Source organism: Python bivittatus, unplaced genomic scaffold (genome assembly GCF_059951505.1).
Source record: "Python bivittatus isolate LINGU-HERP-01145 unplaced genomic scaffold, Pbiv_v1 ctg000280_np1212, whole genome shotgun sequence".
Classification (NCBI taxonomy): Eukaryota; Metazoa; Chordata; class Lepidosauria; order Squamata; family Pythonidae; genus Python; species Python bivittatus.
Window position 1 is genome coordinate 1,593,003 of NW_028277066.1, and position 14,553 is coordinate 1,607,555.

General features: G+C 45.4%; 1 protein-coding gene across 2 annotated transcripts in view; it reads right to left on the minus strand.

The window, feature by feature from the left end:
- CCDC60 (coiled-coil domain containing 60) overlaps positions 1-10,258 on the minus strand; it is a 50,631-nt gene extending 40,373 nt beyond the window's left edge. The window contains exon 1 of one of the 2 annotated variants that reach the window (XM_007434249.3): positions 4,438-10,258. In XM_007434249.3, the coding sequence (XP_007434311.1) occupies positions 4,438-4,722 (285 nt within the window). In that variant the 5' untranslated portion in view covers positions 4,723-10,258. Of the gene's footprint in view, positions 1-1,621; positions 3,952-4,437 lie in introns of those variants that run through there. The other variant, XM_088143225.1, reaches the window with a different exon arrangement.
- Between the last annotated feature and the right edge of the window lie 4,295 nt (positions 10,259-14,553).

Sequence of the window (14,553 nt, forward strand, 5' to 3'; positions counted from 1 at the left end):
CTATAGGAATATAAAAATTCTGCAAGTAAAAGGGCATTTTTCTTTCGGATATAGTGTGTGTTGGCATTGAAAAGCAGCTTTTATAGACCCTCACACTAGAAAATCAAATTGGCTTAATACCCACAGGCTAGGCTCACACCGTGCTCTGTCATAATTCGATTAGTTGGGTTTGATTGGCTGTGTGAACTCAGCCACTGTAGCCAGTTCAACTAACCATGGTTTGAACAAATCAGGTCTCAGGGCAGGGGTAGGCAAACTGTGGCTGAATTTTCTTTTTACACATCAGATGACTGGGACTTCTGAAAAGTAACGGCCTGTCATTTGAGGGCAGAAAACACAAGAGAACTATAGCTTTAGACCAAAAAGCTCTGCCTGGCTTTGACCTGGCTCTGCCAGCTTGCAGAGCTGACAAGAATCTTACCCAAGATCTTACCCAAGAGGTGACAAGAATCTTACCCAATCCAGGGGGTGGCTGATGTTCGGCAAACTACTGCCAACTGAACATCTATTCTTGGATTATATTTATTTTCTATTTATTCAGGATCATTTTATATTGTATTTTTAGCTGATTTTAACTGCTTTGTAAACCACCCAGAGTTGTTTTTTAATGAGATGGGCAGTGACAAATTTGATATATAAATATATACATATAAAAATAAAAATGGGCACATAATTGTTTAAGAAGGGAAAGCCTCAAACTCCCCCTTCTACCTTGTCTGACCCACTTCTCAGCCTTCAGCCCTGCAAAACAGTGAAGCGTGCCTTTTGGCTATCAAGCCGTTGGCCACTTCAGCTCAGGACCTGTCTTTAACCCTCCTTTAATACCTACCAGCCACTCTGCCCAACCTGTTTTTTAAATAAGTGCTTTTAATTAAAATACACAAGCAGCTGGTATGCTACATAGCCGTGCAATCAGCTTCAAGCATAATCTTTACTTCTAACAATGCCTTTGGGCCCCACACAGTTCCCAGAGGGGTGGTGTGCTGGGCAGAACTGCTTCTGATTCTTTTTGCAATAATTCCCACTATGGAAGAGTCTTTTTCTGAAGCAGCCTTACGAGCTGTTTTACATAGGGGCTTGATAGTTTTATTTTTAATCATGCTTTCCAGCTCGGCAATGCACTTTTATCCAGCGCGGAGATAACACTAGCTTAGACAGACCACTGTGGTCCCTTGGCACTAGCAGCGTGCAATGCCTGTATTCTTATTGCATCCATCAGCACAAGAATGATGTGAGTAGCCATATTTATTTTCCCTGAACCGACAAGGAACTGAACCTAGGAGAGACTCTGGCTGATATGAAACCTGGACTCTTTATTCTGCGTTGTAAAAATCTTGAATTTGGGATTGAAAATAGGGAACCTTTTCAGTCAGCCCATCCCAAGGTTCTTCAGGGGATAACTGTGAATAGGAAAAGAGACATTTCTCTGGCATTCTTGAAAAATTGTCAAGGAGGGGGAAATAGGAAAGACAGGAAACCTATAAATAATTGTTCATGTCTTCCACCCAGTTATTCCCTGAAAGGCTCAGAGGAGAGCTGGTTAAATGACACAGTGCATATTATATGTGCAGAGGATCTTGAGTGCAATCCTAGCGCTTCAGGTAGGGCTGGAAAAACCTACCTGAAAACTGGCAGAATCACTCCACTCAGCTGAAGTGTCCTAGATCCTGGTTCTTCTCATCGTCACCCCTGCACAGCCCACAATATCAAACTCTCTCCTGCTGAGTTGAAGTGGGAGACTCTTTCAGTCCAATCTCCCCTGCTGCCATGATATACTTCAGCTTGCTCCCTGCCCACTGTCAAACAGCATTTTACCAAAGTCTCCTTGGAGGTAAAAAGGCTGGGAAACAGAGAGATTTCTGCTCACGTCTTAGTTTATGTGGCCTTAGGCTCGGTTTATGCTGCCTCTGCTAATGTTCAGGAAGCAGGAAGGGAGTATGGATCAGCTTTCGCCAGCCTGCAGACTTTCAATGTGTTGATGCTAAAAGAAACCCAGCCAGCAGAGATGCTGGTGAGGATTTCTGGATGCTGTCATTTCAATTCCTTGAGAAAGTGCCAGAGAAGGAGGGGTGCTCTAGAGCAGGAATGACAACATATATGCAGCTGGGGGAACTCAACACAGCCTCCCAAACTCCCAAGAAATTACTCAATGGAATGATTTTTTTTGGGGGGGCAGTGTTTTCAATCAGGGGTTTCTGGAGAGGAATGAGAGTTGCAAGACGTTGAGATGCTTCTATTCTTATCTTTAAACCTGCTCAGCTCTGGAAAACACCTCCAAATAATTCTTTCCAGGCTAATTTCCGGCTGGGGGGTGGGAGTAGGAGTTTTAAAAGGGAATCATTTGCGTCCGAGAGGCATCCCACTCCCCCATTCCTACCTCTAAAGAAATAAAGAAAACAGGCCAGCATTTTCACAGAAGGCAGAGGTTTGAGAGCTTTAAGGCAAAAGGCTTGTGTGTGTGCCTGGAAGCAGGTTCCTGTACATAATTTCAAAAAAGGAAGAGAGATTTGCTGCCCAAATTCAGCCATTTGCCACTGAATTTCAGCACTATGATCACAGGGCCGTGGAGCTCCACAGATGCATACGGTCTATGCGTGCTTTAGACCAGTGTTTCTCAAACTTGGCAACTTTAAGATGGGTAGACTTCAACACCCAGAATTCCCCAGCCAGTATGCCGGCTGGGGAATTCTGGGAGTTGAAGTCTACCCATCTTAAAGTTGCCAAGTTCGAGAAACACTGCTTTAAACCAAAGTTTTACATGCATCCTCAATGACAGGCCCTAAGAACTTTTAACTACAGGGGCAGATGTAATGATAATGTTATTTTTGTTCTCCTTTGTCTTCTGTTTCTTTGTGGACAATGCAGCTACTCATTTCATGATACCAGAAGGAGTCTGGCAGTCCTTTTCTGATTAACACATTCTATGAAAAGGCACCAGCTTTCGTGCGCTGTGGCCCGCTTCATCAGAGGCATGGAGGGGCTAAAGTGATGTAGAACATCAAACTACACCAAGTTTAAACGACATTCATTTAGCCACTCCATGCCTCTGATGAAGCGGGCCGCAGCGCACGAAAGGTGATGCCTTTTCATAGAATGCGTTAATCAGAAAAGGACTACCAGATGAAGCATGCTACAGCTCGGGAAGCTTATGACTTTGAATAAAATGTGTAAGTCAGAAAAGGAGTGATCAGACTGCCATGTCTCCCCTCCTGCAATATCATTTCATTACACCTTTACAGAGAAGCCCCCCAAAACTGTCCAATGGATTTTTATAATAGTCATAGAAAATGGCAGAAGCAACCCAAGTGTGCACCTGAAGAAGGAAAGAGGGGAAAAAAAGAGAAGTTGCTGCTCTTGCCTTTGGAAAACCAACAAGTCAGCTCAGGAGTAATGCAGATGAATTTTGTCATGGCAATTAACTCTCCAAATAGATTTAAAAAAAAAAGAGAGAGAGACTAATATTTCCCTGCAATTGCTCACCAAGGAGTCAGAACAGACCTTTTCGCGCAGGGCTCAAAATACTCGGGTAATGAGAAGGTCTATCTGGGGACCAGCGCGCCTCAGTTTTCAATGAATCCGAGCTGCCTGCTTAACATGGAGCCTCTCCCTGGAGACAGGAGTTCAGATTCTCAACCTAAAAACAGGTCATGTTAGAGTTCCTCCATGAATGTTAAAAGGGCCCGAGTGGAGCATGTGAGAAAGCCTGGGAAAGAGACAGGGGTGGAAGAGAGTTGCAACCCCAGGGAATCCTTAAAAAAAAAAGAAATAAAAATGCTAAGTCTCCTCTTGGCATCACTTTGGTGGCCAACATCAACTTTGTTATATTCAATAATGGAATATCTCAAGCAGCTTACCTGTGCTCAGTGGCCAGAAGACCAGACTTGTCTCTAACCATTTAGATCAGCGTTTCTCAACCTTGGCAACTTTAAGATGTGTGGACTTCAACTCCCAGAATTCCCCAACCAGCCATGGCTGGCTGGGGAATTCTGGGAGTTGAAGTCCACACATCTTAAAAGTTGCCAAGGTTGAGCAAAACTGATTTAGATGAATGGGGCATCCAGGAGACAGATTTGGGGTGGGGTGGGGGGAAAGCAGTGGAGAAAACACCTCAGATATTCCTCCCCAGCTGTTTTCCTCTCTACAACAGCTGTGTTTGCACAATGTGTTTTCCCACTGTTACCTGAATTACGGTTTACTCGATTCAGCCAATGTTCTGGGTCTGCCCGACCCTCTGATGCAGAGTCATCCAGTGGCCGCCTAGAAACCTATGCCTGGGTTTGTCTTTTTCCTTCTCCCTCCCAATCCCATTTCCTTTTGTGTGGTGTCTTCTAAGCCGCCAGCCTAGAAAACACTTCCCAGCTGTTTTTTATTAGCGGCTTTGGGAGGCTGCAGGCAAAAATCCTTCTGACGGATTTAATGAGAGGCGTGCACACTTACAGGAGGTAGCTGTCCCAGACCGTAGAGGGTGAGTTTCCTGGGGTCGAGGTAAAGGGGGTCTCCGAAATCCTGGTAGGGTTTCCAGCAGGGGGTAAAATACCCCTGTTGCGAGAGCTGTTTGGCCCTCCGATTATAGTTCTCTCGAAATACTTGCTCTCTTGGGACTTCCCAGCAATTGTAGACGGTTTTGCTCCGAGCCTGGATCTTCAGACCTTTCTGGGGAGGGATGGGCAAGGGCCGGATCAGCACGAAGTAGCGGGGATCGATTTTGGGGTTCAGCGGCATCCTGCCTGTCTCTGTGGCCCCGGGGCGCCTTCCAATAAGAAACCCAAGGAATGAATAAATAAATAGGCTACTGATCTATCTTGAGCCAGGCCTGTCTAACAAACCTGCCCCACCAGCAAATATGCTCCTTGGATTCACTGTCTGGGGCGATCAGGGTTTTCCTGCCCATCAAAGCAAGCCATGATGGCTCCCAGCATGTCGGGCTGTTGGCAGCATCCAAGCCGGGTTTCCTGACTGGCCTCCACCGGGGAGTAAAGCCGCCAGCCCTTAAGGCCAAGCAAGCTTAGCGGCCCTTTTCCGCCTGGGGCTCAGCCTCTGCAAAGCTCCAGAAACTAAAACGGGGCCCAGGCTTCCCAATAAGCCGTGATGAGAGACCAGTGCCTGAATCTAAACCCAGTTTGGACCTAAACGTGGATCCAGCCCTCTGAATTTCCCTACTACTTTCAAGTCTGCTCCATCCATGCTCCTATGTCTCTTTCTCCCTCCCTCCCCTTCCTTCCTTTCTCCTTCCTCCCACCAAGTTTCTAGTCCCTAAGAGTATTCTGCCTTCCTACCAAGCCTGTTTTCACAGCAAAACCTGCAGCTATCCCACTACCCGTCTTCCCCATCCCTGGCTTTCAAGATTACTCAGTAGGCCTGAAGGCTTTTGCTCCACTCCCCAATTTTTATTTTCAAGATACTAGTCCCTAAGAGGTCCCTACCGACCTCTCTAGAAAATTACAAAGCCCAAAGTACTGAGGCCTCCTCCCTGAGCTCCCCCTCACTCCAAAGCCAATCCAAGTGCAACCTCCCCCGATCTGGGGCGTTTTTTCCCCAGCCCCCTCCCCTTTATAAACGCCTGCTTCTCTTTCTAACTTCCCCTCAGCATTAAAAGGCTACAGCTAAGCTCAAGCCCCGGGGGGGCTTCCATTAAAGAAAAGGCAGACATTTTCCAGCCTCCCCCCACCGACCCAATTTGGAGCCCCCCTCCTCTTTATCCCGCACCCTCCCAACGTCCCGCAGCCCAGCCGCCTTTGGAAGGAGGGCGGGGGAGAGAGAGGGAGAAGATGGCGTCGCCTATTGCCCTTGGCAACCACCACGGGCAAGCGCGCGGGCCGGTATGTCCCTTGGCGCTGTCCGTAGTGCCCAATGAAGCTGCTTCCGCCCGGACGGTTTGCCCTTTTTCGAACGGATGAACGAATGAAAAGAACAAATGGGCGGATGACTCTTCTTGGGTTTTTTTGCAGCGGCCTTTATATTTTGTCTGATTGAAAAGGGGGAAAGAGATGAATGGGATGGCCTCCCTGTTCCCCACCTGTTGGACTGGATTTTTAACCCTCCTCCTCTAAAGTGGAGTTAAAAATCTAACACAGGGTTTTTCAAACTTTGAGAAGTGTGAACTGCAACTCCCAGAATTCCTCAGCCAGCATCCTGGCTGGGGAATTCTGGGAGTTGAAGTCCAGACATCTTAAAGTTACTGTGTTTGAAAAACACTGGTCTAACTCATCCGGAAATCCAATGCAGGGTTTGCGCAAAACGGGTTTCTGTGCGACTGGCTGAGTTCACACAGCTTGCTAACCCAGGTTAACAAATGACCATTGCTGTATTCACTCTGTTGTAATACCAGGGCCCAGCTTACATACCATGCTCAGATAACAATGACAACAGTAATTGAAAAAAATGCCAAATGCAGTGTAAACATCTGGCTGATTGTGTGAACAGCAATGAATACCTGGAGACAGCAGAAGAGAAGAAAAAGAACTGGAGAAAATCACAAAATACAGAGACCTGCAAATAGAAATAGAGCGACAATGTGGCAAAAGAAAGCAAAAATAGTGCCAAGAGTAATAGGCGCCTTGGGTGCAATCCGGAAACATCTGGAGCACCCCTGGAAGACCATCGGCATTGACAAAATCACCATCAGTCGATCACAAAAGGCAGCTTTATTTGGAACAGCTCACACCCTGTGACGATGCCTTTAACACCATCAAACAACATCTTCCTATCCCTGGTCCTTGGGAAGGACTCGATAGGTGGATAAAAATGCCAGATCCACTCTAAACATCTGGCTGATTGTGCGATCAACAACGATAATCATAATTGCATGCGGATACAATCCCATTTTAGCCTAGACTAGTCCTTGTGTGAGCAGATTCCATCCCTTCTCCTTCATCCGTGCTCCTCTTGGCGGTTTTTCTTTTTCCCAATTTTTGGGGTTCACAGAAGACCCCCAACCTTCCACTAATCACACACCACACTGCAGGCTGAAAGATGATTTGCTGTTTGTGATTTAGAGAGTGGTGCAGATTTTCTTGTTAGCATTTAATTCAGGAGTCAGTCTCCTTCTGAGATGTGTGCATTAACATTGGGCTCACACATCGCACTAACCCTGCTGGCTGGAGCAGCAGCCCCCCAAAATCCATATGGCTCCCATCCTGATAATAGTCAAGAAGTCACTGAAATCCTGGCTATTCCCGAAGCCTTGATTAGGGTGAGTGCAGAGCCTCTGTAGAACTTTACTTCTTATTATTTTTATTATTATAGTGCTGTATTTACTGTTTTTAATGCTGTAAGGTGCCCAGAGTCTTATGGAATTGGGCAGCCTCTAAATTGCAAAAATAAATGAATAAATGAGCAAGCAAGCCATGGTTGGTCCATTCTCCGTAGCAATCATCAGGACTTTTAAGGAAAGGCATAAGTGAGCTATGGGGGGCGGGGGGGGGGGATCTTTGAGAAAAGATTATTCAGTCCTGGAAAAGAGAAAAGCGTGAGAAAGAAATTCAAAATAACCTCGCCTTGATTTTGTTTTGTAGAAGATGAGGCAGAGATATACTCAGGCTTTCAGGATTCTGTGATTCTGTTTGACTACCATCAAGTGGAATCCTGTGATCCCTGCTGTTTTTTGACCTGGCCTACCTCGAAGGGCTGGCTGGGCCGGAAAAAGAAAAAAGAAGCAAAAAAGAAAAACCAGCAAGAAACATTTCTTTCTGAGTTTGGGTTAATAGGATTTATCCTGAATCAGGTTGCAGTGGTATGCAAGAATCCCAGCAAGTCATTTTGCTTTCAAATATGAAACCTACATAGAGGTTCTAGGGCAGTGTTTCTCAAACTTGGCAACATTAAGACAGGTGGACTTCAACTCCCAGTGGACTTCAACTACAGCCCCTTTGGGGCTGTAAAGGGGAAGTAGGGAGAGATGTACTTTCAGACTTGCAAGGTTCTGTTAATGTAGCCTTACAATAAAGTAGAATTAACTCATCTGGTTGTGTTTCCTGTCTGGTCTACCTCGTAAGGCTGACATCAATCTTGCAAATCTGAGTCTACCCGCCGTCTCCTTTACAGCCCAAAAAACTAGGGAGGGCCCCTTCTGAGCCTCTTGCCCCTCCCGCTATCCAGCTGCAGGCTATGCCGCCTCTTATCTGACTGTTCCCTTGGCAGCGTCTCTTGGCACAGTCTCCCAAGGTCTTTCCCACATATCATTACACTGGCCATGACATTATCAAGCCCAACTTCGCGTGTCCCTTTCTACTTCTGCTATCGCGGGTAAAATTCTAGGCGCAAAGCCAGCTAGGTGACCTTGGGCTGGTCCCGTAATATTCGGAGGATCTCACATGCTTAGCTAGCAATTCAGGTCCCAGGGTGCAGGGGAGGGCAGCATTAATGTTTGCCATGCTCCCATGCTTCTAGTGCAGTGTTTCTCAACCTTGGCCACTGGAAGATGGATGGACTTCAACTCCCAGAATTCCCCAGCCTGGGAATTCTGGGAGTGGAAGTCCACATATCTTAACGTGGCTAAAGTTGAGCAACACTGCTATAGAGGGTTTCTCCACCTCTAACTTTCCAAAATTGTGGGAGGGGGGAGCTGCAGAAGCAGAGAAATTGACCTGGGGGCTAGAAGACAAATTGTGCAATGGGACCTCCCTGTCTCAGCTTCACTAGGATGCTCTGCTGCTTACTCCTAGATAGATAGATGGATGGATGGATGGATGGATGGATGGATGGATGGATGGATGGATGGATAGATAGATAGATAGATAGATAGATAGATAGATATGTTGTTAATATTATAATACAGCCTTAGTCTTCCTGCACATCTTCCCAGATTCTCTTTCTGAAGCAAGCCAGCAAATCTTCTCCAATATCATCTCCCTGGTATTGTTCCCTGTTAAGAGGGGAGGGGCAGAACAAGAGGGTCCTCTTGTGTCCGCAGCCCACCCGCGCAAGAAAAGGCCGGCATTTTCCACCCTTGTCCCGCCCTTCGGCCACGACAACGGCCAAGCCAACCATCCGCCTACGGAGCCAGAAAGGCAGCAGGGCAACGCAAGGTTGGATCTGGGCTTGCAGCCGCCGAGGATGACGCGCTGGCAGCAAGCTTCTGAAATCACTCGCCAGCCGAATCACATAGCAGTCTGAACGCCGTGCAGCGGGCGCCTCGGCTTCTAAGAATCCTGTGCCCACAGCCCGGAGCAACACTGGTGCTCCCCAGCAAGGTTTCCCACGTCATCGCTTGAGCTGCCATGGAGACCGAACGGCCAACACACAACAGAGACGTGACTCGCACGCTTCCAAAAAGCCAAAGATTGCCATGCACGCTCGCCACCGCGGAGCACACCCACACGGGCAATCCCAGTTATGTGCAGTCAGCCAACCCTTAAGAGGCAACATTTAATTATACGCCGGGAGCCAACCCTGAAAATACAACATTTAATTATTAAAATGATAAACAAACACGAGTAACCATTAGAAGGGGACGGGCACATATTACATTCAGGGCATGAGGGAATGCAATTATTATAAAGTCATCATCGTTCATTAAAAGAGTACCTTATGGTTATTATTCTACTGCTCTTATATTCATATCTTGGCTATTACAGTATTATTGCTTCCCATTCATTCATAGAGATGGAAGGGGCCGGGGAGGTCATCAAGTCTAACCCCTGCCCAAATTAAAGCATCCGCTGTCCAGACTCTACTTGAACACAACGGATAAAGGGGAGCCTCCCCTCCCCGTGCTTCCATTGCCACTCTAGTTCAGTGTTTCTCAACCTTGGCTACTTTAAGATATGTGGACTTCCGCTCCCAGAATTCCCAGGCTGGGGAATTCTGGGAGTGGAAGTCCATCCATCTTCCAGTGGCCAAGGTTGAGGAAACTGCACTAGAAGCATGGGAGCATGGCAAACTTTAATGCTGCCCTCCCCTGCACCCTGGGACCTGAAGCATGTGAGATCCTCCGAATATTACGGGACCGGCCCAAGGTCATCTAGCTGGCTTTGCACCTAACCTAGGGCTAGAACTCCTGGCCTCCTGGATTGTAGCCTGGTGCCTTGAACCCCCACACCAAACCGAGTCGCCACCAGAATAAAGACAGAGACAAGAAATATGCCAGGGCGGGTTAGCAATTCTTCCTCTTCAGAGAATTAACTTAGCTCCCAGACTGGAATTTTTAACCTTTGGGGACACTGAGGAATGTGGAATGAAAGGCTGTTGAAGGGTTGGGTATAATTATGAATGAGGACTTCCTGTTCATTGGTTTTGCTCAAGCCAAAGAATAATTCAGTATTTCTCAATCTTGCCAACTTCAAGACGGGTGGACTTCAACTCCCAGAATTCTTGCTGGCTGGGGAATTCTGGGAGTTGAAGTCCACCCGTCTTGAAGTTGGCAAGTTGATAAAAACTGATCTAGCCCATATATAATGATTGCTTAACCCTCCACCCCCTGCCCATTGGTGTGTGTGTAAATGTAAGTGCCCCCCCTGCCCCCTAAAGTTTTCCTTGAGAAGCCCTTGAGATTCCAGGCACGAGTTTGCACTGATTTTCAAAAGATTGCAGACTTTCTTTATCAATGCAAATTAGTCTCTCCTGATGAAAGAGGAAAACAAATGGAGTTTTAAAATGCAGCTAATCAAGAAGTTAAAGAGAGGTTAATCTTCCTGGATTAATCAAATTGCATGCCTAAGAGGAGGGAGCAGAGGATGAAGAGGTATAAGAGAGAAATGGGGGGGGGGGGAGAAGAAATTTAGTTCGGCTGATTCAAAATGCGGTAGTCGTTCAAACTTTTGCAATCATGTGATTCATGATTTTTGATGGGCAAGGAGATCAATAAACGTCTTCGTGAAACTGCAGCCCATCCAAGAGGTTGGATTGCAACAGCCCTCATTCCAGAAACCTGGGCCATGTTGGCTGAGGATGATGGGCGGGGCAGTCCATCCCTTCAGCTGTGTACTGGTTGGGGATGAGCTGTGAGTTCTCACCAGATAGAGCATCTCTCCTCTCAGAATCGTCTTAAATCATCCCAGTGCTACAGTCTCAATAAATAAAAAAAGCAAAGCAAAGCAAGGACAAAAAAAAAAAATTCAAATAAAGAATTTTGCTAGCCCAGATTTTTTTTTTAAAAAAAATGAGAAACCCACAATTCCCCCTATCCAGCTCAGCTAGGTAAACAGAGCAAGATGGCCTTCCCCTTTCTTGTCCTTTTAAAGAAGCTTACTTCTTAAACAAGGAACTAGTCCATATGAAGCTATTTTTTAAAAGATTCAGATGACTGGTTCAACTCAGATAGCCTTCTCTGGTCCAGATAAGCTCTTCTACAGCCCCTTCCCTGTAATACTGATATTATCCAGAATGCAGTTGTTGCTGATTACGACAAACAGTCCGGAGCAATATTGATGCACTCCCTATGTAACTGCAGAAGAGGCCGGCTGGGGGAATTCTGGGAGTTGAAGTCCACTCATCTTAACGTTGCTGAGGTTGATAAGCACTGCTTTAGATCATCAGGCAAGGCAGTTTAAAAAGCCGGGGGTATTGATAAAGTGGGGGGAAATGTCATCCATTGGTCAAATGCAAAGGATGAGTTGCCTTATGGAAAATTTACTTTTTAAAAAATAATTATTTTATTAAAGTTTTTAATAAACTTTAATTAAACTTTAATTAAAGTTTTTAATAAACACAGTCAAACCTAATACAAACGAAACTCAAAGAAAGAAGAAATATTAAAAAAGTTCAGAAAGTGCAGAGGGGGGAAAAAGGAAAAAGGTAGAAAGAAAAAGAAAAGACAAATGGAAAAGAAAGAAAAAATAAGAATAAAGAAATGAAATATATAAAGAAATGACTTCTCCCTGCATCACAAGTTATAAAAATTTTTAGTAACTTTTCACCTTCCCTTAAAATGCAACAGAAGATCTCTTTTTCCCATCTTCGCCTATTCTCTATAACAGGGTTCCTCAACCTTGGCAACTTTAAGACGGGTGGACTTCAACTCCCAGAATTCCCCAGCCGGCCTTGCTGGCTGGGGAATTCTGGGAGTTGAAGTCCACCCGTCTAAAAGTTGCCAAGGTTGAGGAACCCTGCTCTATAACAAATCCTTAAAGTCTTGTCATTTCAGTCCTGGTCAGAAAAGTCCATTAAGGGTTACCAGAGATCTGTGTTAACCTTGATAACATAACCTTAACATATCTATGTGAACCTTGATCGACTGTAGGGAGAATTCCCTGTCTCAGGTGCCCTGTTCTGTCCAGTTGTCCCACCACCAAAAACATTCCCCCTTCCATGCAGCAACGGCTCCCCTTCTTTACATTCTGCGCATCCGTGTCTCAATACGAAAGATATTAAGCCATAAAACGTAATATGTTATGACACCATAAAATGCAGCGTAATTGCCACGAAACCATAAAATGTAATGTAGTTGGCTCAGGGGCGATTATCTTTTCTGCTTTTCCAGCTGTATCGGCGTCAGAGTGGAATTGAACATTAGGGTAAGGGCAAAACACGCATCACCCGGGAAAATCTTGGGGATACCCAAAGCTTAAGCAGTGGGATGACCTCTCATGCTTCCTGCAATTCCAGAAGGTGGACACTCTCCTTCTCCTTCTCCTTCTCCTTCTCCTTCTCCTTCTCCTTCTCCTTCTCCTTCTCCTTCTCCTTCTCCTTCTTCTCCTTCTCCTTCTCCTTCTCCCAAACAGCAAAAATCAGAAAGTTAACAGGAAAATCAGGCAGCAAGGATTTAAATAAACACGGTGCAAAACCAGCCAGCAGATTTTTAATTGTGATCTTCCCTTGATTCTATTTCAAACTGCTATGGAGATACTCTGTGGCAGTGTTTCTCAACCTTGAGAACTCTTAGAGGGGTGGATTTCAACTCCCAGAAGTCCCCAGCCAGCATGGCTGGCTGGGGAATTCTGGGAGTTGAAGTCCACCCCTCTTAAAGTTCCCAAGTTTAAGAAACAAGATGGGTGCACTTTAAGTCCCACCCTTTAAGATGGGTGGACTTCAACTCCATTTGAAGTCCACCTATTTTAAAGTTCCCAACGTTGAGAAACTAGATGGGTGGACTTTAACTCCCATCCTTTAAGATGGGTGGACTTCAACTCCCAGAATTCCCCAGCCAGTCATGCTGGCTGGGGAATTCTGGGAGTTGAAGTCCACCTATTTTAAAGTTCCCAAGGTTGAGAAACACTGCTCTGCGGTCTTGAGTTGCTCACAGTCATTCTGACTGATGTGAAAGAGTGAGGAGCCACCTCACTGTCCTAAGACCAGCTCTGGTGAAAGCCTAGACCAGAATATTACAAGAGAAATTGAGTAGGTAATGAATTTCAGCTAATAGGAATCAGTTTCTGGTTCCAGACCAAAGGAGTTTGAAATGTACAAGCTTGGCAGATTCCACAATGTGGACACCAGAACTTAGTCTATAAGTTTTCAAGTACTCATTTTCCCCCAAAGGAGGGTATCCTATCTTCTTAACCCCCGTTATGTTTTCTGCCCTGAACGATTGGGTTCACACAACATACTGAATCAGGTCAGTGAAAAGCTTATCAGCTGCATCCATGCTAAACTTGACTAATCCTCATCTCTGGTGATACATCTGTATTGAGCGAGCCTGAACTTGGGGTTAATGAATGGGTGAATGTGTTGAACATCTCCAGACATGAGATTAAATAACCAATAACCAATTCAATAAACCAGTTAAGCGTGTTGTGGAAAATAAAAGGTTGTCGTCTTTAAAACTCAGGCACCCCAAATGGCGTGAGGCTGAAGACCCCTTCCTTGAATTTGGGAGAGAAAACCATTTTACCTTGGCAAAGGTGGCTTCTGAGCCTACCCGAAAATACGAACCACCCAGGAATTCAGGCAAAGAGAAAAGCACTTATTAAGCGGGCTCGAGTCTTTTTAAAGGGTACGGAAACAAATGATACATGCATTTGGTACAGCTGATACTTGAAAGCAACTATTCAAACAATAAAAGACAGTGATTACACATGAGAATTGAACAATAGAAAACATTGATTCCGGATAACATTCCACAAGTAGCAAATTTATGGGTTCATGTTTTTAAAATCGCACGTGTATTCAAGGACTTTCGGAATACGCTCTCTATTGTTGAGTCGCTCAAAAGACGAGTTCTCCTGTGCCAAGAGAAATGGCCTTGGCCCAGAAAAAAAATGCTTCCCTGTAGTTAGAAAAGAGACCTGGACTGCCATGTTAAAAATGCCAATATCACCTTTATTAAAAAGCTAATATTGAAGCCTAAAATTCCAGGTAACCGGGTAACTCGCTTAGGAGGCAAAAGGCCTTGTTCCGATTTCTTTTCCTTCCTTCCTTTCTTTCTTTCTTTCTTTCTTTCTTTCTTTCTTTCTTTCTTTCTTTCTTTCTTTCTTTCTTTCTTTCTTTCTTTCTGCCTGCCTGCCTTCCTGCCTTCCTGCCTTCCTGCCTTCCTGCCTTCCTTCCTTCCTTCCTTCCTTCCTTCCTTCCTTCCTTCCTTCCTTCCTTCCTTCCTTCCTTCCTTCCTTCTTTCTTTCTTTCTTTCTTTCTTTCTTTCTTTCTTTCTTTCTTTCTTTCTTTCTTTCTTTCTTTCTTTCT